At 41.3% G+C, this 25,747-nt stretch overlaps 2 protein-coding genes across 2 annotated transcripts; one reads left to right on the top strand and one right to left on the bottom strand.

The window, feature by feature from the left end:
• Nucleotides 1–465: 465 nt before the first annotated feature.
• LOC110737890 (receptor-like serine/threonine-protein kinase At1g78530) lies at nucleotides 466–3,291 on the top strand. The gene is made up of 6 exons (XM_021918240.1): nucleotides 466–1,059; nucleotides 1,444–1,587; nucleotides 1,662–2,000; nucleotides 2,232–2,486; nucleotides 2,571–2,704; nucleotides 2,987–3,291. The coding sequence occupies exons 2-6, from the start codon at nucleotides 1,452–1,454 to the stop codon at nucleotides 3,203–3,205; spliced, it is 1,083 nt and encodes a 360-aa protein (XP_021773932.1). The 5' UTR covers nucleotides 466–1,059; nucleotides 1,444–1,451; the 3' UTR covers nucleotides 3,206–3,291.
• Nucleotides 3,292–3,674: 383 nt separating this feature from the next.
• On the bottom strand, nucleotides 3,675–19,257 carry LOC110737891 (fatty-acid-binding protein 3, chloroplastic-like). Its single transcript, XM_021918241.1, has 6 exons — nucleotides 19,026–19,257; nucleotides 6,880–7,012; nucleotides 5,916–6,017; nucleotides 4,527–4,682; nucleotides 4,219–4,433; nucleotides 3,675–4,125 (listed from the first exon to the last, which is right to left on the bottom strand). Exons 1-6 carry the CDS (start codon nucleotides 19,110–19,112, stop codon nucleotides 3,970–3,972), a joined length of 849 nt encoding a protein of 282 aa, XP_021773933.1. The 5' UTR covers nucleotides 19,113–19,257; the 3' UTR covers nucleotides 3,675–3,969.
• Nucleotides 19,258–25,747: the final 6,490 nt, after the last annotated feature.

Genomic DNA, 25,747 nt, shown 5'->3' with positions numbered 1-25,747 from the left:
GCATGCGCGTCTGATCGGGCAAGCGAGGTCCGCCTGACTAGGCGAAAAAAAGACGAAAATTAACTTGTCACTCGCGCCCGACCATGCGGGCTCTGACCGATCGGGCAAGCAAACGTATTAAAAAAACACTTGTACTCGCGCCTGATTGGGCCTCTCTATACTCCAATAGCATGGACTACCTAAAATCTACCTGCCCATCATCCATGGTGCGTATGATTTTTATCCTCATCCCCGCTTCACCACCCGCAAAACAAGACCTATCTCCGTTCCACTTGGGTATGAGACCTGCCCACTAACATTCCTAACCTAAATTCAAAGGACGGAGTCGCTTAAGAACTATACAGATCTCTCATGAAGATATTAGGATTTGCTTTTGTGTTCCTTGCTCAAGATGTCTCCAAAAAAAATTGATCAAATATTACAAAACCAAAAGGGTTACATATAAAGCATTCTCCAAAAGAAACATGGCTATATCCGGACTATCGAGCCTATTCACCCCATCAGACATTAACCAATATATCCAGATGCACTACAAGAATTTCCAGCAAATTGATATAGTCGAACTGAATTAATTTGCTCATTAGCAAAGTCAATTACAGTATAAGTACAACCGATTATACAGTGAATCAGTGAATGTACTCCGCATTAAACCCAGAAAATCTGAAATATTGAGTGCTATCATGAAATACAGGTGATGAATCAACAAGGTGAAAAAGACTTTATAATGTCAACAAAAGCCGAAAGGACAAACACAAGGTACTGCACCCTTCTGTTATATTCCCTACGTACAGTTACACTTCATGTGATGTACCAAAATTAATCAAACTCATGACAAATCAAACCCAATCACATTCTTTTTTGTTTTATCCACCACTTTTTCTTTTTCAAAAAGATACATATTATGGAAGAAATCAGGTGCCATTCTTCCACTTTATCTTCCCTACTCATCGATATTCAGCATAAGTAACAATCTAGCCCAAAGCGGTACGCACAGAGCCTTCCTGATAATTTTGGTGTTCAAACAGTTTCATCGCAGGTTTATACAAGCTGACGGACCAGGTAACATTTTTCTACTTACATCCTTACCCCGGCTCCCTCTTTTAGGCAAAACATTCGAGCTCTTCATGGTTAATCTTGAGATATTAAAACTGTATGGCATGTCACGTAGTAACCCGACTTGATGAATGGGTTTCTCTGTTTTTAATGAAAACTAGGGAGACTTTTCGGCTGATGATATAAACTGATGTTCACATATCTTAGAATAAACTTAGGCTTTCCCATGATATCAAATTTTACATATTCAGTGATTCAATTGTGTGCTCATATTTGAATTGCAGTCTAACACTTCATTAGAAACTTTCTGAAATAATCTTCAGATCTGGCTGTAGCAAATTCTCATCAGAATATTACTTTTTTGACTTCTCAAACTTGCACTGTTTATAGGTTTTCAAATGAGCAATGCAAAAATCATAACCCTGTACATTACAATAAGTTGTCTTGCATTTGTAACTTCGAAGATCATTATATCAATTCTTCTTTACAAGAAATGGAAGCGAAAGCATATATCAGTTCAAGACAGCTACTCAGGTACGATCTGAACTTTGAAAGCAAATGTTCTTGATTTTTCCTGATAAACATCTTACAAGGCAGTCAAAAAACAGGTGGAAAAATGGTGATGTTCAGGCCTTCAAGTACAAAAACACTGAAGGCAGATGCATTGTTAAAGAAGGCACTCAAGTTAAGCAACAAGGATATTATTGGCTCTGGAGGCTACGGGACTGTGTATAAACTAAGCATGAATGAAGAAAGATTATTTGCAGTTAAGAGGCTTAACAGGGGAAGTGTAGACCGAGACCGTGGTTTCGAGAGAGAATTAGAGGCAATGGGTGATATAAAGCACAGAAACATTGTTACTCTCTATGGATATTACACTTCACCTCAATATAATCTTCTCATATATGAGTTAATGCCCAATGGAAGTCTGGATGCATATCTACATGGTATGTTTATAACCAACTTAAATTACGTGCTTTGCTTCAATCTTATTTATCAGTACGTTTGAATTTTTTGGAATATGCGAGGTAGACTTTAGAAACATTTTTTACTTGACAGTGATTTTTAAAATAAAATTTTAAAACATCACTTCCAAATTAGAACATACAAACTCAAGTTGATAGCAAACATTTCAAAATTGAAGAATAACTGTTTATGTTATAATATTTATTATATAGGTAGATTCAAAAATAAGAAGCTTTTAGACTGGTCTTCAAGATACAAAATAGCATTAGGAGCAGCAAGAGGAATAGCATACCTTCACCATGACTGTATACCTCACATCATCCACAGAGATATAAAATCGAGCAACATCTTGTTGAACGAAAATTTCGAGGCTCAGGTTTCTGACTTTGGGCTAGCTACTTTCATGGAACCCGACAAGACTCATGTATCCACCATTGTTGCTGGAACTTTTGGCTATTTGGCCCCAGGTACTGAAACCTTTTGGGGTACTTCCTTTTGCTAAATTTTGGAAAGAGTCATATGTTGATCAAAATATTGAAACATTTCCACAGAATACTTTGATACAGGGAAAGCAACAGCAAAAGGAGATGTTTATAGCTTCGGTGTTGTGTTGTTGGAGCTTTTGACAGGAAAAAAGCCCATGGATGAAGCGTTTGTTGAGGAGGGAACAAAGCTGGTCACCTGGGTAAGCCTTCAATTCTAAGTTTGCTTTGGTTTTAATTCACTCCAATATGAAGTAATCAAAGCTAAAATAACATCAAAACTCTAAAGCATATTTTACAGCCACAAAAAACTCCATAGCACACACATGTCAGTATTTGTGCTAAGTGATAATGCTCCGCACAGTGATAAGCTTGATAAGATAACATAAAGAGCTAAAAACGAAGATTATATACATGACAAAAGCTAAGTTTTAGTCTTCTGATGCTAAAAGCAGCTGATCGATAATTTGTTAACTGATGAGCAGGTAAAGGCAGTTGTCCAGGAAAAGAGAGAAGAGCAAGTGCTAGACAGTAGCTTGGAGTCCTGCTCCATCCAAGAAGTAAATTCCGTTTTCAGCATTGCATTAATGTGCTTAGAGTCGGAGCCATTTAAGAGACCGAATATGGCTGAAGTTGTCAAAATGCTAGAAAAAGCAAAACCAGACAGAAAAGTTTCAGATGTTTCATCAGATACTCATGTATAATAAAAGTAATAGAAATCAGTGTTGAGCATTTGTAGTCTCCAGTATCAATTAATTGCAGAAGTAGACAATAAACGTCCAATCATCACTTGGTACAGGTTCAAACTCGTCATAAAAAAGATAAATAATATGAAGTAGGATAGAAGTTGGATTTTATGGCCACAGAGCACAGTTTTTGAGCAACAGGCACGACAAAAATGATACAAGGATTTTTAAGAAACATTAAGTGTAGCCAGTCACAGAGAAATGTGTAGCCACCACAAGGTTACAATTATGTAAAAACGGCACATTGTAGTTGAAACAAGACCAAGCAGCAGGTGGTAATAAGATCAAACACATATTGTGAATAACTTCTCGAACTCAATTGAAATCAATTAGTAAACAAAGATCAAATTCATTTAATATCAAAGCACGCTTATTTATTTTCTATACCATAGACCAATGTTTACAATGAAGGAGATAAACAGAAAATGGATATGGAATTCAAGATAAACCAATTATCCGCTTGGAAATCTATTGAATAAAGACAATAAACAAAAAATAACCAACATCAAGAGAGCTAATAATCTCTAAATCAAGGGTTTCAGGAGCACAAGATTATCAAAGCACAGTGATGATTGCTGAATTTGGACTAACCTGTTAATGAACAAATATTAAAATAATGATTTTACACAACAGCATGCGGTGTTCACTTGAGGCAAACCCTTGCTCGGAAATTTTAAAATCACAATTTTGGCTAGAGTGCTAGACCTTTCACAGTGCAGTTACTACAAGGTGGTTGCCAAACCATCGGCAACAGAAGACTTTAAGGTAGGAGAAACTGGAGATTCTCCAAAGAACACATCAAAAAGGGCTTTTGTGACATTCATCGACTCAATTGTGGCATCTACTTTTGTAGGTACCCCATTCAGTGACACAGACACCTGTTAAACAAATAAAACCCAACCTTTTCAGCAACCCCCAACAGAAAAAATGAGGAGAAACTTCTGTTCTCAAAGTACAACAGATGTACTTACCAGCATCTTGGATGGCTCAAGCCAAGTTAGAAGAATCAAAGTGCCTTTTTTAAGAGATAGCGCTTGGAAGATACTACGGAAAGTTGAAAGAGCTGATTCATCAACAGGAGTCGGTTTCTTTATTCTTGGAGAAACAGCTTCATCCAAAGCATCCCAAAATGTTTTTCCATCAACATCTCTTACTAAAGCAATTTGCAATGACTTCTCCAAAGATGCTGTACAAGAGATAATTTAAATTAGAATTGGACCTTGTGCAACCCCCTCTCATTAGTGTACAATCTACAAACCCATTTTATTGATTTCATTACATTGGTATACAGATTGGAACAAGGCCGGATCCTGTTCAACTTCAGATTTTGACTTTCCTTTCCAAGGACTAAATTCATTCGGCATAGAGGGATTTATATAAAGTCCTGCTGCATACACTTTGACTCCAATAATTGCAAAAACTTTTTCCCTGTAGCCTGAATTTCATTGCAAACAAAAGAATTGACAATGTTGATCATCTCACCTAGAAGAAAAACAGGAAAGTATTTAATTACATTGGCTACTTAATAAAGTTGATAAAACTCATAACCTGCCGAAGTGCACAGACAGATCTCATTCTATTATCTTGACAACTGATTTTAGATAAAGATGAACCTCAACTTGCATTGAAAAAGAACTGGAAAAAAAACACACTCCGTAGTCCTCTGTACTAGAGAAATGCTATGTCTGATACAGAGTAACAAAATTTCTACAAGAGAGGATGACATTATATTCTACACAATCATTTTAAGCAAAGTCAAGTGATGAACAAAGGGCTAGTAGCTTAAAAAGATATAATAGATTTGCCTTTTAGCTGCCTACTAGTCTTTATTGTTCTGCGAATTCAGTTGCCAATTTTTCAGTAGTGAGTTACTGGATTTTTTAGTGATCTCTACCATTATCTCGATGACATCAACCTGTATATGTTAGGGTTAGCAACTACAATGTTGTGCATCAGCAGTCTTCAAAAGTCCAGGATCTGGCAGATGAATGTATCAGGCCAGTTTCAAATTCTGAAATTTGGGATTAAACATTGAACAGTTATGTGTTAAATTCATAGTCCTTTTCAAATGAGCATCTTGATTCAAGGGCTGGTTGGATTCAGGTTTTACAGTAGGTCAACTAAAGCTTAGTCTGCTGACATACTTGTACTACATTTGTAATTTAGAAGAATAAAAATTTGATTTTCGATTATAAGAAATTATTAAAGGCTTCAAGCAATCCAACATGTAATCTACCTACTACAGAAACTATAAAATTAAACTTCGCTTAATAAGTTATTTAACATATGGTTGGAAATTATACAGAGCTGCTAGGTCTTCTATGGATCTTCTTTTAAATCAGAATAAAGATAAAGCACCGCGCCATGTACATAATGTTTTGTCAGACCCACATTGTTACTGGTAGGAAGTTATAACAGGTGCTAGGTCTTCCATTGCTCATCTTCAAAATAAGATATAAACTACGCACTACCCTTATGAGTTATGTTAATGTCAGATTCACAATGTACTTGTAGGAGGCAGCCTTAACATCATTGCTTCATGTTTGTCTCTGAAATGCAGAATCAATCAGAGATTGAGAATTGAGAAGAATAGATGTTCCAAGAATTAGCATTTATCATGTAATGTTCATTTTGATATAGCAAATGAAATATTAAAAACTCAGCATACCAGTTCCAACCAAAGACAATGAAGTCGAACAACCAGGGATATTTAAAGACTTAGGGAATTTCACACGGGTTGCAGGTTCCTCTGCATACTCTGCATTCGCAACTGCATGGTGGTTTCAAACATAAGAGCAAGTCAGCATCTTAATTCAATTTGGTGAGAAGAGCAATAGAAGCTGTATAACACGATACGGAGTAGTTTTCTCTACTTCCTTTGCTTGTTTCCATATTAAAAATTCTCCATCCACATCCACCTTTGTGTTGACAAAGATATTAATCAAGGTTCATGATTAGAATAAACTCCCTCCCTTCCCTTTTGTTTGTCTCATTTTACTTTATGCACATACTTCATGCATTCTAACTTGATTTTTTTTCTTTTTTTTTTTAATTAATATGTTGAAATTACACATCTAAACGAATCAAACAAGATCACACGTGAATATGTTATTCTTTCTTTATATATCGATGAATACTTATCATCAAAGTTTGTCTCTCTTCAAATGGAATATTCTAAATTGGACAAACAAAAAGAAAGGGAGAGAGTAACGAGTAGTGCTTAAAAAAAAAAAAAAAAAAAAAAAAAAAAAAAAAAAAAAAAAAAAAAAAAATTGGAAGGACAAGGGAAGTTCATGAAAATTCACCAAGGATTAGTTTATAATTTTATCAACAACCTACTATGTAAGACTAATTAATAAATTTGGCACAACAATAACAACATTTCAAATACCAAAAATTTCACAATTCAGCAATATTTCTTTTAGCATCACTCTTTTAATCAATAAATAAAATTTAAGGAATTTCAAAATAAACCAACTAGATTAACAATATAATATATACCCACTAAAATTGAAACACTGCATTTGTTCATAACTCAACTAACAGCATAAAATCAGTACTATTTAATTTCTATGAAGAAATTCAAGTAAATATTAAGCTAAAAAATAGCCAATTAAGCATAAAAATTATACCAGAAGATGAAGCAGAAGCCTTGGGAACGAAATGGGTGCTGAATTTCTTGCCATTTCGGAGAGAAAAATGGAGGGCTTTTGTTGATAATTTAGAGAAAATGCAGGATTTTTTGGGGGAAATGAAATTATAATTGTTTCGGGTGAAAACAATGGGACCTTGCCGAAGGTCCGCTGAAACGGAGAAGACTGGATTCGGTCCAAGTTATGTTGGGCCGAAGGTTTCCTGCACAATAAACACACGTAAACTAGCCTCGGGGGTGTTGCCGAGGAAGACCCCTCCGATGCTAAAGTCAGTACAATGTGTGAAAAGAGAACACTATGCAAGAGAATTAATTGCTTGAGGCTTTGCTTGAATATCTCAGAATATGTAAATTTGTGAATGAATGAATCTCCATGAATGTATGAATATTGACGGCTTTTATACCTCTTCATAAATGGGGAGGTTGGGCCTTAGCCCAATTGGCTTGCTTTGTGGGCTGACCTTTGACTTTAGCACAATTGGAGAGTTGAACCTTGACCTTGGGCTTTTAATTGGATCATTTAATGCCTAGGCCCAATTGGACTAAATTGGACCCAAACAACTTGCCCCCCAGACCCGATTTGGAAGGATGACGGGTCGGGTTTGATTTAATTCAGAAAAGGAGGGAAGTAAATGATTTAATTAATCCAAAAATTTGAATTTAAACCGTAATTAATGAGATAACAACGGTTAAGGTGGATGATTGTGGAAGTTGGACGGATAATGGGCAGTTTAATCACAAGATCATGTGTTTAACGGTTACTTAGTGGAGTATTTAAGAGAAATTGAAACGCAGACTCCTCGAATCCCATTCCTGGAGATATAAACAGAGGCGCGTCATCTCTTCTCACTTATTCACCAACACAAACCCAGAATTCTCGAGAGAGAAACCAAGAACCCGCATCAAAACTTCGCAAATTCCCCGAGCATTAAGCTTAGAAGCTGAGACTTGCCACTACGAACTCGTAAATCGGCAACTTTCGCTTCAGATTAAGGTAAATTCCTTTGATTTCAGTTTATTTTTCTTCGAATTCGAACTCCTTCCCCTTTTTTTTTCGACTTTTTTCTTCGAAATAATCAATGGCAAGAGGAGTTAGAGGTAGGGCCCGTGCTCCAAGAAGAGCAAGGCCGATTCCCGATCCTAGGAACAGGATTGGGACCTGGAATGGACAAAGGCCAGAGTCTGACCCTGCTGATGGGATTAGGGCGACTCCAATTTCTTCGGCTCCTCCTCAGAGAACGGAGGGGCCGAGCGCTTCTGGACGGGACGATGAAGTTCCCGCTGTCCTTTGGGATATCCTCCCCGGGTTTTCAGAGTGGGAGAATGCCGAAGTAGCTTCGGCCATGATAAAGAACCGCCCCTACTCATGGTGGGTAGAGAATGCCGAACAATATCGGTTTGCCGAGCAAATTGAGTTGCATTACGACATTTTTGAAGCTGATGGGTATTGGTGCCGAATGCCCGCGGCATCCGATAGAATCCATCGTCCACCCCCGGGGTATGTGGGGGTGTATACAAGACAGCTTCAGTATGGGCTGAGGTTCCCTTTGGACGTATTCGTCCGAGACTTGCTGATCCATTACAATATCTCCCTATGTCAGTTAACTCCCACCAGCATCCGAAGGGTGATGACATACTTATGGGTCTGCAAGTTCTTCAAGTATGTGCCGAACCTGCACTGCTTCAAAAAGCTTCATCGGCTAGTGCCAAATATTCAAAGTGGGCACGGAAGCCATGGTTCTGGGTGGCCGAACGACTCTTCAGACAAGGACTGGAGAGGTCAATGGATTTGGGTTAGGGCACCCACAGATCCGGGCCACCCTTGCGTCTTCAGCGCTCCCCGGTACCTTGCTGAGCCTGATCCCGAGATGGGAAGTCTAGGTCCCCCCGCAGATAACGGGGCGGATCCGAACCTTGATCAACAACATATCTTCGGCAAGCTGCCGAACCGGGGGGGCAGCGGCCGAATGCAGCATATCCCGGAGACTTGGCTCCCCGATACGCATTATGTTTTCCAAGAGAACATGCTAGCAGCTGTTGGCCTCAGCCGAAAGTTTAAGGATGGTAAGCTTCTTCGGCTGGGGCCGAGGCTTTTTAATTATCTTTCTCTCGCTTCGCTTTTTTATGCTGTGCCAACCTATCTGAACTGACCTTTCCCCTTTTCTTTTTCAGAGCGGGACGAGACCAACGTTGGCATTAACTACGCTCGTCTTGGTGTCAACCGAGAACGAGTTGTAACTGAACGGGCCCCGTCTATCACTGAACCGAGGCATAGGGAAGTTCATCTAGACTCTTCCCACTTCCAAATTGAGGCTGTTGCTCTGTATCAGAGGCAGAAGCCTTGGTGGAAGAAGAGAGACCCCTGGTTTCAGCTGCTGGACGAAGAAGCTGAAGCTGCCCGTACAGCCGAAGAGGTTGCACGGGTTCTCGAAGCTTGCGAAGGAGGAGAAGGGTCCTCCAGAGCTGCTGAAGAAGAAGCTGCAGCTAGGGCAGCTGAAGAAGAAGCTGCAGCTAGGGCAGCTGAAGAAGACGAGGCTTTGCTGAAGACCTCGGTGAGCTTTCGGACTTAACTGTTTTTCTTTTTTTTTTTTTTTTTTTTTTTTTTTTTTACTCACATTCTTCCTCCCCCCTGTCTGTTACAGTCTGAAGAGAGTAACAGACACAGAGAAGGGAAAGCCCCTGTTCGTCCCGAAGACCAAATACAAGAAGAGTCTTCAGACTCAGATATGGACGAGCAGCCCCTTCAGAAAAGGCGCCGAAGGATGGCCATCATCGGGCCGCATGACTTTCAGCGAAGGCCGATGACCATCGGCGTTGCAATAAGGGAACCCGAGGAAGGCAATGGATCGCCGAGGGTTCCCCGGCCACCACCCCAATCACCTCCAAAGACCCCTCCGCCACCTCCTGAGATGGAGGTGGATCAGAGAACTCCCGAATCTAAGGGAGGGGTCCAAGAAGAAATTAAGGAGAGTGCTGCTGAGCACAAAAATAGGGATGCCGTGATGCCCAGTGCTGAGGGTTTCACGGCAGACATCGCAAGAGAGGTTGAGGCTTTCGTCCTCACCACTGAAGAAGAGGAGGTCATAGTAATTGACTCCTCTGAGAAGGATGATGCTGAGCCATCCAAAGCTAAACAAGCTCCATCGTCATCCTTTCCCTCCTTCCAGACTCTGCAATCTGGAGAAATGGGTTTCTCGGCCCCCCGAATTCCAATCCCAGATCACATCTGGGACCTCATATGGGGTCAGAACCGAGAAGGAGCTGCAGCCTACTTCGGCGATTTTGCTGGCATGTCCGAAGTAGATAGGGCAAGAATATGGTCGCTGAAGGCCACTGCTGGGATGGGCGAATCCAGCAGATCAGTTCCTGACCCAGCCAGGGCTAACCAACTGCTGATGATGCAGGTGATTTTCCTTGCCTTTATTTCCTCTAAAATTCAGCTCTATTTTTATTATATTTTTTTTTATTTTTTAACTTGTCTTCCTGTTTTCAGTTCGTCCACAATCAGACTCTCACTGTAGAGCTGATAGATACCCTACAAGATAGGGTAGACGCTGCTGAGCACGACAAGAAGGTAGCTGAAGAGGAATTAAAGCTTGCTAAGCTGAAGCAAGCAGAAGCTGAAGAGAAGCAGCAGAAGGGTGAGGAGTACGAGAAAAAAGCTGCTGAAGCCCTCAAAACCTTCTGCGACGCTATGGAGAAGGAAATTTTTCCCCCACTGATGGAAGGGGAAAAATTCCTCCGGGAGCACATGGGAGTGGACGTCTCCAAATTCAAGGCTGCCGTTGAGAGCCGTATTCAGGAAGGAGCTGCTGCACAAGCTGAAGTGCAGCAACGACTAGAAGCTCTTGAAGCCAGCCGAATGGCTGCTGAAGAGCTGCTCCAGGCCAAAGATGTCCAACTCTCAGAGGCTGCTGCTGCTGCTGAAGCTCAGAGAGCTAAACTCCATGAGGCTGAGGATCAACTGATGGCCAAAAAAGTTGAAGTGGCCCAGGCTTAGACGAAGGCTTCCCAAGTTCAGCAGGAGCTGAATGAGCTGAAAGGTTCCTCCTCCAAGCTCGCCGATGAGCTGAAGAAATCCAAGGAAGACTTGGAGGAGACCTAGAAGAAGTTGGCTGATGCTGAGGCCCTACTCAAAGTCCGTGTCTATACCCAGGAGGAATATGAAATGGGTTTCAGAAACGGGTTCAGAGTATGCCGAAGAGTCTGCCTTCATGCTGAGCCGAAGCTGGACTGGTCCAAATGTGCTGAATGGGTCCAGAATCCCGAAGACCCGCATATGAAGTATGCAACTCCAGTCGAAGCTGAAATTCTTAAGGCTGAGGAAGCCGAAGAAGAAGCTGAGAGAATGGAGTTGGAGGCTGAACAGAGGGAAAGGGAGGCTCGGCAGAGTGCAAAGCCTGCTTCTTCTGCTGCTGGGGTTGAGGCCACCATGGGGCTCAACAATGCTGATCAGTCTGATCCTCGGGCTGAAGCATAGGAACTCGGGCAGTCGTCTTCAGAATCTTGCGGTTCATCATGCGCTTAACTTTAGACTTGCCGCTTTCTGAATTTTTTGCCTCGTTTTTTGCTTCAGCTTGCCTTGTCGTACAACTGTTTATTTACAACTTTGCTTATGTACGTATTTCGGCAGCTGTTATTTTCCGCTTGTGGGCGGCTGCCGATTCAGTTTAATTGAACTTGATGCTCAATTTCTGAGTATGAATTATTAATTTGATGCTCTTTTCTTCAACTGCTTTGTTTTTGAATGCTTTACTGTTTCTTTCATTCTGCCAAACATTTTCATTCTGCCGAACATGAACTTGCAGTGATAGTGCTTCTTGCCCCCCAGAAATTGAAGTATGGCTTCAGCTGAATAAACAATTTCTTCACTTCTTTAAAATGGGTATCCGAAACACGGGGCCAACTGAAGGCAGTGCTTCGGATAACGCCTTTGGAGAACAAATCTTACTGAAGCTTGACTTCAGCTGAAAGACTATAGTTCTTTAAAAAGACGAGTTTTGTCAGCAATCTGAAACCCAGTTACCCGAAGGCGAAGGTTTCAGACGAGGCTGTTATCCTTGATTTTCTGTCTATCTTTGAAAAATGGATACCCGAAACACAGGGCCAACTTAAGGCAATGTTTCGGATAATGGCTCTCTGGGATACAAGGCTCAGCTAAGGCAATATCCCAGAATTGTCCATGGACTCATGTCTTTGGAGAACAAGTCTTACTGAAGTTTGACTTCAGCTGAAAGACCAGTGTTCTTAAAAAAGACGAGTTTTGTCAGCAATCTGAAACCCAGTTACCCGAAGGCGAAGGTTTCAGACGAGGCTGTTATCCTTGATTTTCTGTCTATCTTTGAAAAATGGATACCCGGAACACAGGGCCAACTTAAGGCAATGTTTCGGATAATGGCTCTCTGGGATACAAGGCTCAGTTAAGGCAATATCCCAGAATTGTCCATGGACTCATGTCTTTGGAGAACAAGTCTTACTGAAGTTTGACTTCAGCTGAAAGACCAGTGTTCTTTAAAAAGACGAGTTTTGTCAGCAATCTGAAACCCAGTTACCCGAAGGCGAAGGTTTCAGACGAGGCTGAATAAAAAACCCTTAAAGAGTAGATAGAACGAAGAAAACTTTGAAAGGATAAAAAGTTGTAAACATTTATATAAATGGCGGCTCCAAGGCCTTTCATTAGTTCAAAATGTACTTACAAAGATTGTTCTGCCCCGATGGGTTTACACATGATATTTTTTCAGTACATCAGCGTTCCAGTGATTTTTCAACTCAGTTCCATCCAACTGCCGAAGTCGGTATGTCCCTGGCTGAAGCTCATCATAGATTTCATAAGGTCCTTCCCATGCAGCTGAGAGTTTCCCATGGATTCGGCCCTTCTGAACTGCAGCAGCATTCCGAAGGACAAGGTCTCCAATTTTGAGAGGCCTTGCATGGACCCTTCGGTTATAAAATTTGCTGATTCTCTGCTTATAAGCGGCCATCCTGTCTCGGGCTGAGTCTCTTACTTCGTCGAGGAAATCGAGAGATTCCCTCATCAGTCGCTCATTCTCAGCCGAGAAGTGGTGCACTCGTAGGCTCTCAGAGCCAATTTCCACCGGAAGGACGGCTTCGGCACCATACACCAATTCAAAAGGTGAATAGCCCGTTGCCTCTTTTTCAGTTGTCCGAAGGGACCAAAGGGTTCCAGGGAGCTCCTCCAGCCTCTTGGACTTTTGATCTTCCACCCTCTTCTTGAGGGCATTTAGGATCTGTTTATTTGCAGCTTCGGCTTGTCCGTTACTTTGCGGGTGGCATACCGCTGAATATGCCAGTTTGATGCCGAACTGATCTGTATACCGCTTCAGCGGTAAGTTATCAAATTGCCTCCCATGATCGAAGACAAATACCCTCGGGATGCCAAATCGAGTGATGATATTCTGCCAGATAAATTTTCTGACAGTTTGCTCTGTAATGTTCGAGGCTGCTTCGGCCTCGATCCATTTACTGAAGTAGTCAACACCAACTATCAGCCATTTTTTCTGGTATACAGCCTCTGGAAATGGTCCTAGTATATCCAGTCCCCATTGGGCAAACGGGAGTGGATTAAGGATCGGCTGAAGATCCCTTGCTGGCTGATGGATAACTGGAGCGTACTTTTGACATTTTTCGCATTTCCGAACCAGCTCCTTAGCATCTGCGATCATGGTGGGCCAGTAATATCCAGCCCTTAATGCCTTGTGGGCTAAGGTCCTTCCCCCAATGTGGTTCCCACAGATGCCGAGATGAATCTCCCGTAGGATATAATCTGCATCTGTTGGTCCCACGCATTTCAGCAATGGGGCTGAGAAGGACTTTTTCAGAAGTTCCCCCCTGAAGACAATGAACCTAGAGCTGGTTCTCTTTATCTTGGAGGCCAAAGCTTTATCTTCGGGAGTTTCTCCCCGAAGTTTGAAAGCTAGGATGAGGTCCATCCAACTAGGCTCTGGGTCAGCGCAGCACACTTCAGGTGCTTCGTCGACACTTCTCTCTCGACGCACTTCTACATATACAGATCTGTTCAGCTCGGTAAGAGATGAACTGGCAAGTTTGGAGAGTGCATCGGCTTGAGTATTCTGACCCCTTGGGATCAGCTGAACCTCAAAAGTTTTCAGCTCTGCAATGACTGACTTGATCTTGGCGAGATAAGCTATCATGGAGGGCTCTTTGGCCTCGTAGCTGCCACTGATCTGATATGCAACTAGCTGAGAGTCTGTTTCAGGCAGACATGATCAGCTTCCAGGGAGATGCACAATTCTAGGCCAACGATTGCTGCCTCATATTCGGCTTCGTTATACGAGGCCTTAAAAGAAAATTTTAGTGCATACTCAAAGGATTTGCCTTCGGGAGAAGTTATCACTACTCCTGCCCCCGAACCGTTTTCGGTGGAAGATCCATCCGTAAACACGGTCCAGACTTTCTTTTCATTGTCTAGCGCTTCTTGGTATGAGCATTCGGCCAAGAAATCCGCTAGAGCTTGAGCCTTAATGGCAGCCCTCGGACGGTAGCTGATGCTGAATTCGGTAAGCTCAAAAGCCCACTTGGCTAGCCTACCAGATTTTTCAACCTTGCCGAGAACTTTTTCCAACGGCTGATCAGTTAAGACCACTATCTGATGGCAATCAAAATAGGGTCTCAGCTTCCGAGCAGCTACTACTACCGCGAAAGCGACTTTCTCGAGTAGAGGGTAGCGAGTCTCGGCATCCGTCAGTGTATGACTGACGAAGTAGATCGGTTGTCGACTTTTACTTTCTTCCTTCAGCAATACTGCGCTGATGGTGGCTGGGCTAACGGCCACATACAGGTACAAAGTTTCTCCTTCAGCTGGGCTAGCCAGCGTTGGGAGTTGAGCCAGATGCTCCCGAAGCTGTTTAAAGGCGTCTTTTTGCTCTTCCTCCCAAACAAGCTCTTTTGTTTTCGGGAGTTTCAGGGCTTTGAAGAAAGGTAACCCCTTATCCGAAGCTCTGGAAATGAACCTCGAGAGGGCTGCCATTCTTCCGGTGAGCCGCTGAACATCCCGCTTCGTTTTCGGCTCAGGAAGGTCGAGCGCCGCTTTGACTTTGGAGGGATTGGCATCAATCCCCCTTTTGCTGACCATGAACCCAAGGAATTTCCCTGACTTCACGCCGAAGACACACTTCTTCGGATTCAGCTTCATTTGATGCTTTCTCAAGGTGGCGAAAGTTTCAGCCAGGTCCTTTACATGGTCCTCAAGTTTTTTGCTCTTGACGATCGAATCGTCGACATAGACTTCCATGTTTCGGCCCTTTTGATCGGAAAAAACTTGATCCACCAGCCTTTGATAGGTTGCCCCCGCATTTTTCAATCCGAAGGGCATCATTTTGTAATTGTACACCCCAGCGTTCGTGACGAATGCTGTCTTTGCTCGATCGTCGGGGTGCATGAAGATCTGATGATACCCTGAGAATGCGTCCATGAAACTAAGCAAGGCATGGCCACTTGTCGAATCGACTAGCTGATCGATCCTCGGCAAGGGATAGAAATCCTTCGGACAAGCCTTATTTAGGTCCGTGAAGTCAACGCACATCCTCTAGGTACCATTGGGCTTCTGAACCATCACCACATTTGCCAGCCATTCTGGATATTGGCAAGGTTCGATGAACCCTGCCTCCAGCAATTTTTTGACCTCGGCTGCGATGTCTCGGTTCTTATTAGCGGAATAATTCCGCTTCTTTTGCTTAACTGGTCGACACGTTGGGTCAACATTAAGCTTATGGGAGATGAGGTCTGAACTTATCCCGGGCATATCAGCTGCCGAGAAAGCAAACACATCTCTGTTGTCCCGAAGGAGCTGAATAAGTTCACAACGGGTGTTTGGATCAAGGTCCATCCCGATTGTTACACATTTCTCAATGTCTCCTTCGGCCAACTCAACTGTTTCAGTCTGCTGGTCCATGTCCATTGCTGATGGACTGGACTCTTCATAATCTGGCCTGCTGCCAATGTCAGCAGGTGTCCCAGTCTTTTTGTTCTTCGGCTGGCTCTTTGAGTCTTGCGGCTCAGCTGAAGAGCTAGCCTTTTCCCTTTCGGGCCCTTTACCTCTGGGTACAGATCCTTGGGCCGAAGCACTTAGGCCTTTCGGTTTTTTTGTGCTTGGCTCTCTTTCTTTTTCTTTCTCCTCATCCTTGTCGTCATCTGGGCGACTACTGGATGGCTTGAGGTAGTTGCACCTTCGGGCGTCCTTCTGGTTGCCATGTATCCTTTCGGGGAAGCCGGCGTCTGAGACATAAATCATCAGCTGATGATAAGTTGAGACGACCCCTTGGATCTCATGAATTATGGGTCTCCCCAAAATCACGTTGTACACTGAAGGAGCGTCAATGACCAAAAATTCAATCATGACGTTTCTGGCTGCCTCATCGCAGCCAATGGTGACAGGAAGTGTCACCTTCCCATCTGGATAAGTTGAAGCCCCGTTGAACCCGGATACCGGGTAGGGTACCGGCGTAAGGTGCTTGGGCTTCAGCTTGATTTGATTGTAGGCCCTTCGGAACAGAATGTTTGCTCCGCTGCCACCGTCAACAAGGACCTTACTGACGTCGTGGTTGGCCACCGTGGCGATGATCACCAACGGATCCTCGTGAGGGAACGCTATCCCCCGGCAGTCGGCGGTTGTGAACGTCATGTTCGGCACCGGCGACTGGGGAGATTGAATGTCAGCGTTGTTCACCTGGTGAGTCAAAGCTCTAAGGTGTCGCTTGTGTTCCCTCCGAGAATATATTCCTCCCGAGATAACATTGATCGGAGGGAATTTCCCCTCCGGCTTTTTACTGTTCTTCCGGGGGAAGTCGAGGTCTTGCCGAGAGTCCTTTGCTGACTTCTCGGATTCTTTTTTCTCGCGGTGATCCGCGATGTATTTTTTCAAGTATCCCTTCCGGACCATGTCCTCTATCTGGTCCTTCAGTTGGATACACTCCTCAGTGTTGTGTCCCGAAGACTCGTGGAACTCGCACCACTGATTTTTATTTTTTCGCTGATACCACTCTGGGAGTGGTCTCGGCTTTTGGTAACTCTGCTCCTCCTTCGTCACGCTGTAAATTTTGGCGCGTGGAAGAGAGAGCGGAGTGTAGGACTCGTATCTGCCTGTGTATGAGGCAGATCTTTCCTTCTTTGGGTCGCTGGCCGAAGATTGCTCCAAGGCCTTTGACTTTCCCTTTGCCTTATGGCCTTGGCCTTCAGACAAGGGTATTTGTCTTTGTTTCCCTCCCCTAAATTGAGGTTGGGTTTTCGCTTTGTTCCATTCTTCGGCTCGGATGAACTTATCCGAGGCATTCAGAGCCTCCTCCAAGGTCTGCGGGGTATGCATGACCATGAAGTCTAGGAACTTTCCGGGCTGAAGGCCATTCTGCATCGCAAAAACGGCTAGACCCTGGTCCAGCTGAGAGACGCTGGATGACTCGTTACTGAAACGGGTCAGATAGTCTCGGAGGCTTTCGGTTTCCCCCTGTTGCAGACTCATGAGTTCTGCAGTAGTCTTCTCTCGGCGGTTTGCCGTGGAAAACTTGCTCCTAAATTTGGAGGACAGATCATCCCACCCTGTTATGGAGCCCTGCTTTACTCCCTTGGAGATCCACGCTTGCGCGACCCCCTTGAGAGTGGTTGGGAAATATTTGCACCAAGTCGCTTCGGATCTGGGGCAAAGATGCATATGGGTCTCATACGAGGCCACGTGATCCTTCGGATCCGAGGTCCCGTCATATGTGATGTGCGACGGTATTTTAACCGTGGGCACGCGCTCTTCCAGTATCCATTGCTCGAATGGTGAACTGGCGGGAAGCATAACGGCCTTGCCCTTGTTCCTGGCCGAAGGGACCGCGCTCCGCCCTCTTAGAGAGGTAGGAGTGGTTTTCGTCCCTGGCTGGGAAGTCTGGGCCTCGGCTGCAGGGAACGAGAGGCGACTGCGCACGCTCGGTTCCTTGCCGCCGAGTCGGTCGAGGACGCTTCGGCGAACAGTCTCAGGTTCTCGGTGAGTAGATTCTGGCCGAGAAGCTGAGCTGCTGCTCTTATGCGTTTCTGGTGGGGAGGTTGAGGATCCTTTGAAAAATTGAGGGTTCTTTTTCCTCTCTTTTTCGGTTTTCCAGGTATCCTCTTCCCACTCTTCCAGTTCCCGGAAGGAAGGAAGCTTCCCACCATCATGGTCTAGCTTCCTCCGTTGATGCCGGGTATGCGGAGTAGTTCGACCACGAGGTGGTGGCATATTTTGTGCCCTCATTGCCTCCATGAGCACTGCCAGCGCTCTTGCCACCTCCTCCGAGCTGGGCCCCGTCAAAGGGGTCCTCGGCCGAGTATGGGAATGAGAGCGCACAGTCGATGGTTGGCTTTGGGGCACTGAATGTGTCCTATGATCGGACTCACCCCTGCTAGACCGAGAGTGACTCGGCCTATGATGAGAGTTATGAATTACGGGAGAAAGGGAATCCTCCCTGTATAATCCTCCCCCCGAGCTGGCACCCATGGGAGAGTTCCGGTCCGGCGAGGGTGATGGTGTAGGAGTCTTAGGCTTTTCGCCTGTTCCTTGACGGAGGCCTTTGTTCTTGCGGCTCTTAGCCATTGCTACTAAGATAATTGCAAGATGATCTTGATTAGAAATTTGGCTTAAAGATTTTTGAAAGTCTTCCCCACAGACGGCGCCAAATTGTTTCGGGTGAAAACAATGGGACCTTGCCGAAGGTCCGCTGAAACGGAGAAGACTGGATTCGGTCCAAGTTATGTTGGGCCGAAGGTTTCCTGCACAATAAACACACGTAAACTAGCCTCGGGGTTGTTGCCGAGGAAGGCCCCTCCGATGCTAAAGTCAGTACAATGTGTGAAAAGAGAACACTATGCAAGAGAATTAATTGCTTGAGGCTTTGCTTGAATATCTCAGAATATGTAAATTTGTGAATGAATGAATCTCCATGAATGTATGAATATTGACGGCTTTTATACCTCTTCATAAATGGGGAGGTTGGGCCTTAGCCCAATTGGCTTGCTTTGTGGGCTGACCTTTGACTTTAGCACAATTGGAGAGTTGAACCTTGACCTTGGGCTTTTAATTGGATCATTTAATGCCTAGGCCCAATTGGACTAAATTGGACCCAAACAATAATTAATTTGTGAAAGAAAGGTTTTGGATTTGAATTGTAAAGGAGAGATAACGAGTGTGGTTGAAGAAGAGTAAGCAATTGACACCGCCATTTCGCCGATCCCAATTCGCCGATTTTGTTTAGTTGTTAATACGATCAATCAATATAACATAATATTAAAACATACACCATGAATTGACATGTGTCAATTCATGGTGTAGTTTATTTTCCTCTAAAAACACCTCTTCTTTTTTATGCGAAAATTATTTAACATAATCATTTAACATAACTATCCTAAAGAAGCCGGGAAAAACTTCTTTCACAATTTTAGTATAATATAACTATCATAATACTATTCTAAATCTTTTATACTTATCTTTTATGATAAATATATTCCTATATAGCTATTACTCCGTTTCTCATATCTTTTAATAATAGGATAATACATCATAATAAATATTACTTTGTACTAACATTTCTTTAATACATCATATTTCATTCATTCAAATGTTTAATATATTTTAAATAAGGCAATTTTGTAACAATATTTAATATGATGAATCTATTAAATAGTAGATTCGTACCACACAAATTATTATTATTATTATTATTATTATTATTATTATTATTATTATTATTATTATTATTATTATTATTATTATTATTATTATTATTATTTGTTGTTGTTGTTAGCGGCGGCTCCGGCGACTGTGGCTGCGGCGGCGACTGTTGTTGTTGTCGCCGTTGTTACTGTCGTTGTCGTTATTGTTATGGTTATTGTTATTATTATTATTATTTTAATACTTTAATTGTTTTCTTGCCTAATTCTAATACGAATAACATAACATAATGAAGGAAGTTTAACAACATAGCGTAATAATATAAACACTTTATCTGCATGTAATCATGTAAAAAAATTGGTTAATTATAATTTCATTCTTTTTAATTTGTATCTTTCATATGTTGTCATATTTTAATAAAATTGTTTAAATATCATTAGATTGGGGTTAATATTCGGGATTTGTTAAACATCGCCCACAAATCTCTACATAAAGCCCACAATTATTTTTACTTTGACTCTTTTACCCTTTTTCTAATTTTTGCCGAAACCGTAATTCACTCTCACGAAGAATGTGGAGCTGGAGTGGATCGCCGAGGGACACCGGAGAGCCGTCATCGTCGCCGGAAAGCGAGATAATCCGGGGAAAAATTACGAAACGTAGGGGTGGCGTCTGGCCGGAACGCCACTACCGTGGCGGTGGCGTCTAGCCGGGACGCCGCAACCGTGGCAGTGGCGCCTGGCCAGGACGCCGCAACCGTGGCAGTGGCGCCTGGCCAGGACGCCGCAACCGTGGCAGTGGCGCCTGGCCAGGACGCCGCAACTGTGGCAGTGGCGCCTGGCCAAGACGCCGCCACCGTGGCTGTGGCGCATGGTCAGGACGCCGCCACCATGGCGGCGGCTTCCTGGCCAGACGCCACTCCTACTTTTTGTAATTTTTTTTTAATTTATTTATTTATTTATTTATTTTTGTAATTTTATTTTAACTTTTTGTAATTTTTTATTTTTTTATTTTTTTTCTGTTTTTTTTGTAATTTTATTTAAACTTTTTTTTTAAATTTTATTTAAATTTTTTATTTTTAATTTTATTTAAACTTTTTGTAATTTTTTTTTAATTTTATTTCAAGTTTTTTTTTTTGTGGTTTTTTAACTTTGATAAATTTGAAATTAAATATGCGTTAATAAGTTCAAAAAAAAATAATCGTTTTATTCTGAAATTATGTTTTAAATATTTTGAATTTATATGAAGAGGCGGTTTTCAAAAACAAAATATATTACACATAAAAACTTAACACATAAAAAAAATTAACACAACAAAGTAACACATAAAACAAAAAATTTAAACATTAACACAAAAAAATTATGTTATTCAACAAATAAATATATTACACATAATGTAAAAAATTTAAACACTATTTATTAACACAAAAAATTACCACATACAAAAAAATTAATACATATGAAAAATTAACACATAAAACAAAAAAATTAAACATTAACACAAAAAATTAAACATTAACACAACAAATTCTGATTTTCAAAAAATATATATATATATATTAGAAATAAAAACATTAACACATAAAATTAATTAACACATTAAACAAATTAACACATAAAACAAAAATATTAAACATTAACAAAAGAATTCTGATTTTCCAAAAAAAAAAAAAAATATTAGACAAAAAAAAAAATCGGAAGTGGTGGGGCGCCTGGCCAAGACGCCCAGCCCCTGGTGGTGGCGTCTGCTCCGGCCGCCTGAACCAAGGGGCTGGCGTCTGGCCTGGACGCCCAGCCATGGCGGTGGCGCCTCTGGAAAACGCCACAACCGTGGCTAGGCGTCCAGGTCAGACGCCAGCCCCCTGGTTTTGGCGGCCGGAGCAGACGCCACCACCAGGGGCTGGATGTCCTGGCTAGGCGCCCCACCACTTCTGGTTTTTTTTTTTAAATTTTTTTTTTTTTTTTAAAAAACAAAACCTTGCCACCGTGAGCCGTCCTTCCCTCGCCGCTGTGGCCGCCAATTCCTTGCCTTGCTGCCTCGACATTGCCGTATTTTTGGGTGATTAGAGTGTGGGTATGGGTTAGATTTTTTTTAGGTCTAGGGCAATAAGGTAAATTCAATATAAATTTGTGGGCTTTATGTGGAGATTTGCGGGCGATGTTTAGCAATCCACTAATATTCCTGCCCATTAAGTGTAATGCATAATTTTAAATACTTATTTAGTTAATAAAAAGAAAATTGATACTAATTTAGCATTAAATTTCTAAACACTCATATGGTCTAACATGTAATTGTAATATACTCAGTTGTCTAATCGATTCATTCGTTATATTTCATATTTTATTTCCTATTGATTGATTTACTACTATGCAATTAGATTAGACCTGATTTAATTGTATGAGTTATGCAATATTGATTTGAGATTCGACAGATGAGAATTGATGTATAGGCTTAATTTCAATAGGCAGGTTAATTTATAAATGGTTAAGTCAAGATTCGAGAGATGCGATTTGATACCGCTAAATTAATTCTGTAATTGTAATACGTAGCGAAAGCCCTTTATGATCTAATTGATTGATGCATTGGTGATTGATTATTGTGTTTTACCCTAGAATATTATTTATTGGTGAACCTACACCCTAGGCTTCGATTTATTGATTTCCCCTTAATTTTATTTGCTTTAGTTTATTTTATTCTCCTTAGTTTAATTCTCATAAAAACAACATGGTTACTTAATAATTTAGATTATATTAATTATTTAGGAATAGAAAGACATTGTTTCCCTGTGGATTCGACCCTACTTCCCTATCTACTTTAGTTAGAGGACTTAGGTAATTCTTTTGATTAGGTGATACGACTAGATCTTGTCATGAAACCCTAGAAGCATGATCTCCCATATCCCAATAGATACCCCATTATTCTCACTTCTCTCTACTTTCTCCCTCTAAAATTCCGTTGTCGATCACCAACTTGATTGTCGGAGGCTGATCCCCAATAAGCTAGAGATTCGTTGTTTTGTAGGTGTTCAGGCTGTACGATTGCTGCATTCCGGATCTGTCTCCCGAGGAAATCCATACTCCTCAACCGGGTTCCAAAAATCCCCGAAACAAAACTCATAGAAAGTATTTATAATATAAGCTGATAAAAATAAAGTATAACAAGAGAAAATAAAACAAAGAAATAGATATAGAATGAAAATAAACAGGGAAAATGAATAAAAAAAATAAAATCTATTAAGTCATAAAAAAGTGGAAATGGATTTTTTTTTTTTTGAAACCAAGTGGAAAGGGATTTTACTATAGAAATAGAAAGGTACATTTACGAATTTGCTCTTCTCATAGTAAATTTACAAAATTGCTCTTTTTCTTTGTCAGCTGCTATGATTTTGCACTTCTTTTCCTAATTGCCTCTTTTCTTTGCCACCTAAGCTTAGGACCTATTTCACAGGCAGTGTTTTAGGTAGCGATTAGCGTTAAAATCAAATCAAAACACTAGTAGGTAGGAAAGAAATAAGAGTGTTTGGTAGAATAGCATTTTATGTAGTGGTTAGTGGTAGAGGTAGCGGTAGCGTTTTTAATTTGTAGCTTTTCTAAAACGTTAATCGTGTTAGTTAATGCAAAAGCAATCGTCCAAAAGATTCATGGAATATATAATTGTTTAATTTGTGAAGAATGTTGTGATTTTCTTGCAAATCTTAAAGATGCATGGAGTTTCTTAGAAACCTACACTATCCTACAATTATTATTAATTATTGTGATTTTTGCCTATGGATTTTTACCTTTCATGGGTGTGTGTGTGGTTTTTTTTTATTTTTTTTATTTTATATATATATATATATATATATATATATATATATATATTTATTTATTTATTTATTTATTTCAGGCTTTAAGGGTTTAGATTATTAGGATAGTTATTTGTTTGATTTAGTTATGTTAAGATGGAATTAGTAGTTGGTTACAAATATGATTAGAGGATAAATTAAGATTCTTAGTTTTCTATCTTATCTTAGTGTTATGATTATTAGTAGGGATGTCAATGGGGCGTGTCTAGTAGGAGAGCCGCCCCATCCCCGCCCTGGTGGGGCGGGGATGGATCTAGCTTTAGCGTGTCGCGGGGCGGGGATGGGTCTAAAATCCATACCCGCCATGGGTGATTATTGTGTTTTACCCTGGATTATTATTTATTGGTGAACCTACACCCTAGGCTTTGATTTATTGATTTTCCCTTAATTTTATTTGCTTTAGTTTATTTTATTCTCCTTAGTTTAATTCTCATAAAAACAACTTGGTTACTTAATAATTTAGATTATATTAATTATTTAGGAATAGAAAGACATTGTTTCCCTGTGGATTCGACCCTACTTCCCTATCTACTTTAGTTAGAGGACTTAGGTAATTCTTTTGATTAGGTGATACGACTAGATCTTGTCATGAAACCCTAGAAGCATGATATCCCATATCCCAATAGATACCCCATTGTTCTCACTTCTCTCTACTTTCTCCCTATAAAGTTCCGTTGTTGGTCACCAACTTGATCGTCGGAGGTAGATATCTAGTAAATCGGAGATTCATATTTCATATTTTAGCAATCAGACCCAATAAGAGCCATGGATACCAATTAGACCCAAGAGAGGCGCATTTGACTGCGGCCAAGAATATCTTAAAGTACCTGAAAAGGAACAAGGAAAAATTTCTGGTCTATGGTGGGAGTAAGGAATTTGTTATTAATGGTTATACCGATGCAAGCTTCCAGACTGACAGAGACGACTTCAAGTCACAATCAGGGTACGTCTTCTGTCTAAATGGTGGAGCGTTCAGTTGGAAGAGTGCTAAGCAAAGCACGACTGCAGATTCTACAACTGATGTCGAATACTTGGTAGCTTTAGAAGCAGCTAAGAAGGCAATTTGGATTCGTAAGTTTGTTGGTGAACTTGGTGTTTCCCCCGCAATATAGGGACCAATAGACCTCTATTGTGATAATTGTGGGGTTACTGCTCAGGCTAGAGAGCCAAGGGAGCATCAGAAAGTCAAACATGTCATGAGCCGATTTCACATGATAAGGGAATGAAAATCCGAGGGTGAAATTGGAATTTGCAAGATTGGAACGGACGACAATGTAGCCGATCCACTCACTAAACCTTTGCCTCAAGTGAAACACAACAAGCACGTTGAGGCTATGGGAATTAAGAGTGTCGGAGATCGGCATTAATTTCCCTGTTTGTGTTTTTTAATTAAGTTGTGGAGATCTTAATGTAAAACACTAAGTTAAACCATTCATTTATAGAGTAATTTTAATTTTTCGCAAATTAGTATTCCATTTCTATTTAGTCATGGTTTAGTCCATTCAATTTGAGAATATTCAAATAGGGTATCAAGACAATGTCTTGGATAAAGAAACACCTATTAAATGAACGTTGAATATCATATCGAAATTGTCTCTAATCGAGGTCATTTGAAAGTTGGACGACTAATGACCACGCGAGATTAGTGTGTAGTATGATTTATAGCACCGTTTCTTATGCTACAAGGACAAGAATGTCATAAATCATTTGCACAAGTATTGGTTTGGAACTAATACCGGATTGACCTATGAGAATAGTTTAAGAGATGTAACAATCATCATAAGTATTTTACTCATTATGGCTATCAGAATCTCTTTCCTCAACCATGAGTATTGTTAGTTCTCTTGTTTGAGTACTAGTCCGTTTTGATGCTGTCAAACGTCTACCGTACAAGGGAATTATAAAAGCAACACTTGGGCGGCTAGGGCCTCTTAGTAAGGGAAGCTAACAATGAAAGACTGGGAATGTCCCCTTATTAACAGTAGGGAACATGTCTTTGTTGTTTACAAGGCCTCTCAAAGAGCGAGGCTGTTGAAATGCATGGTCGTGCTCAGATGAATTTAGAAATCATCTACTTATTAAAAGTCGAACTCTGAAATCAAGAAACACTTCTGGAAATAATAAGGATGACAATGAATCTTACCTTATAGTTCATGAAGAGACATTCAGTGACATAGGAAACAGGGTAGACACAATCAGCACACTTCTCCGGAAGGACAAGTGGGAGATTGAAAGGATTGGTGTCCTTCGAACAAGTGTATTATTCCGATAGAGGGTTCGGAATTAATTAGGAAAGCTAATTATTCAGTGAGGTCATGTGATCGGAATGCCTAGCTAGAGGCC

This window comes from Chenopodium quinoa, unplaced genomic scaffold (assembly GCF_001683475.1).
Source record: "Chenopodium quinoa cultivar QQ74 unplaced genomic scaffold, ASM168347v1, whole genome shotgun sequence".
NCBI classification, from domain to species: domain Eukaryota; kingdom Viridiplantae; phylum Streptophyta; class Magnoliopsida; order Caryophyllales; family Amaranthaceae; genus Chenopodium; species Chenopodium quinoa.
The sequence above is the reverse complement of the archived record's forward strand: the minus strand, read 5'-3'. Positions and strand labels throughout refer to the sequence as shown.

Bases quoted from the DNA above. Each gene is read 5' to 3' on its own strand.
- LOC110737890 (XM_021918240.1), top strand. From the start codon at position 1,452: ATGAGCAATGCAAAAATCATAACCCTGTACATTACAATAAGTTGTCTT. The intron at 2,001-2,231 runs GTATGTTTATAA...TTTATTATATAG, and splicing joins TCTGGATGCATATCTACATG to GTAGATTCAAAAATAAGAAG. The intron at 2,487-2,570 runs GTACTGAAACCT...ACATTTCCACAG, and splicing joins TTTTGGCTATTTGGCCCCAG to AATACTTTGATACAGGGAAA.
- LOC110737891 (XM_021918241.1), bottom strand. From the start codon at position 19,112: ATGGCGGTGTCAATTGCTTACTCTTCTTCAACCACACTCGTTATCTCT. The intron at 4,434-4,526 runs GTAATGAAATCA...TCTCTTGTACAG, and splicing joins GTTCCAATCTGTATACCAAT to CATCTTTGGAGAAGTCATTG. The intron at 4,126-4,218 runs GTAAGTACATCT...TTTGTTTAACAG, and splicing joins TTGAGCCATCCAAGATGCTG to GTGTCTGTGTCACTGAATGG.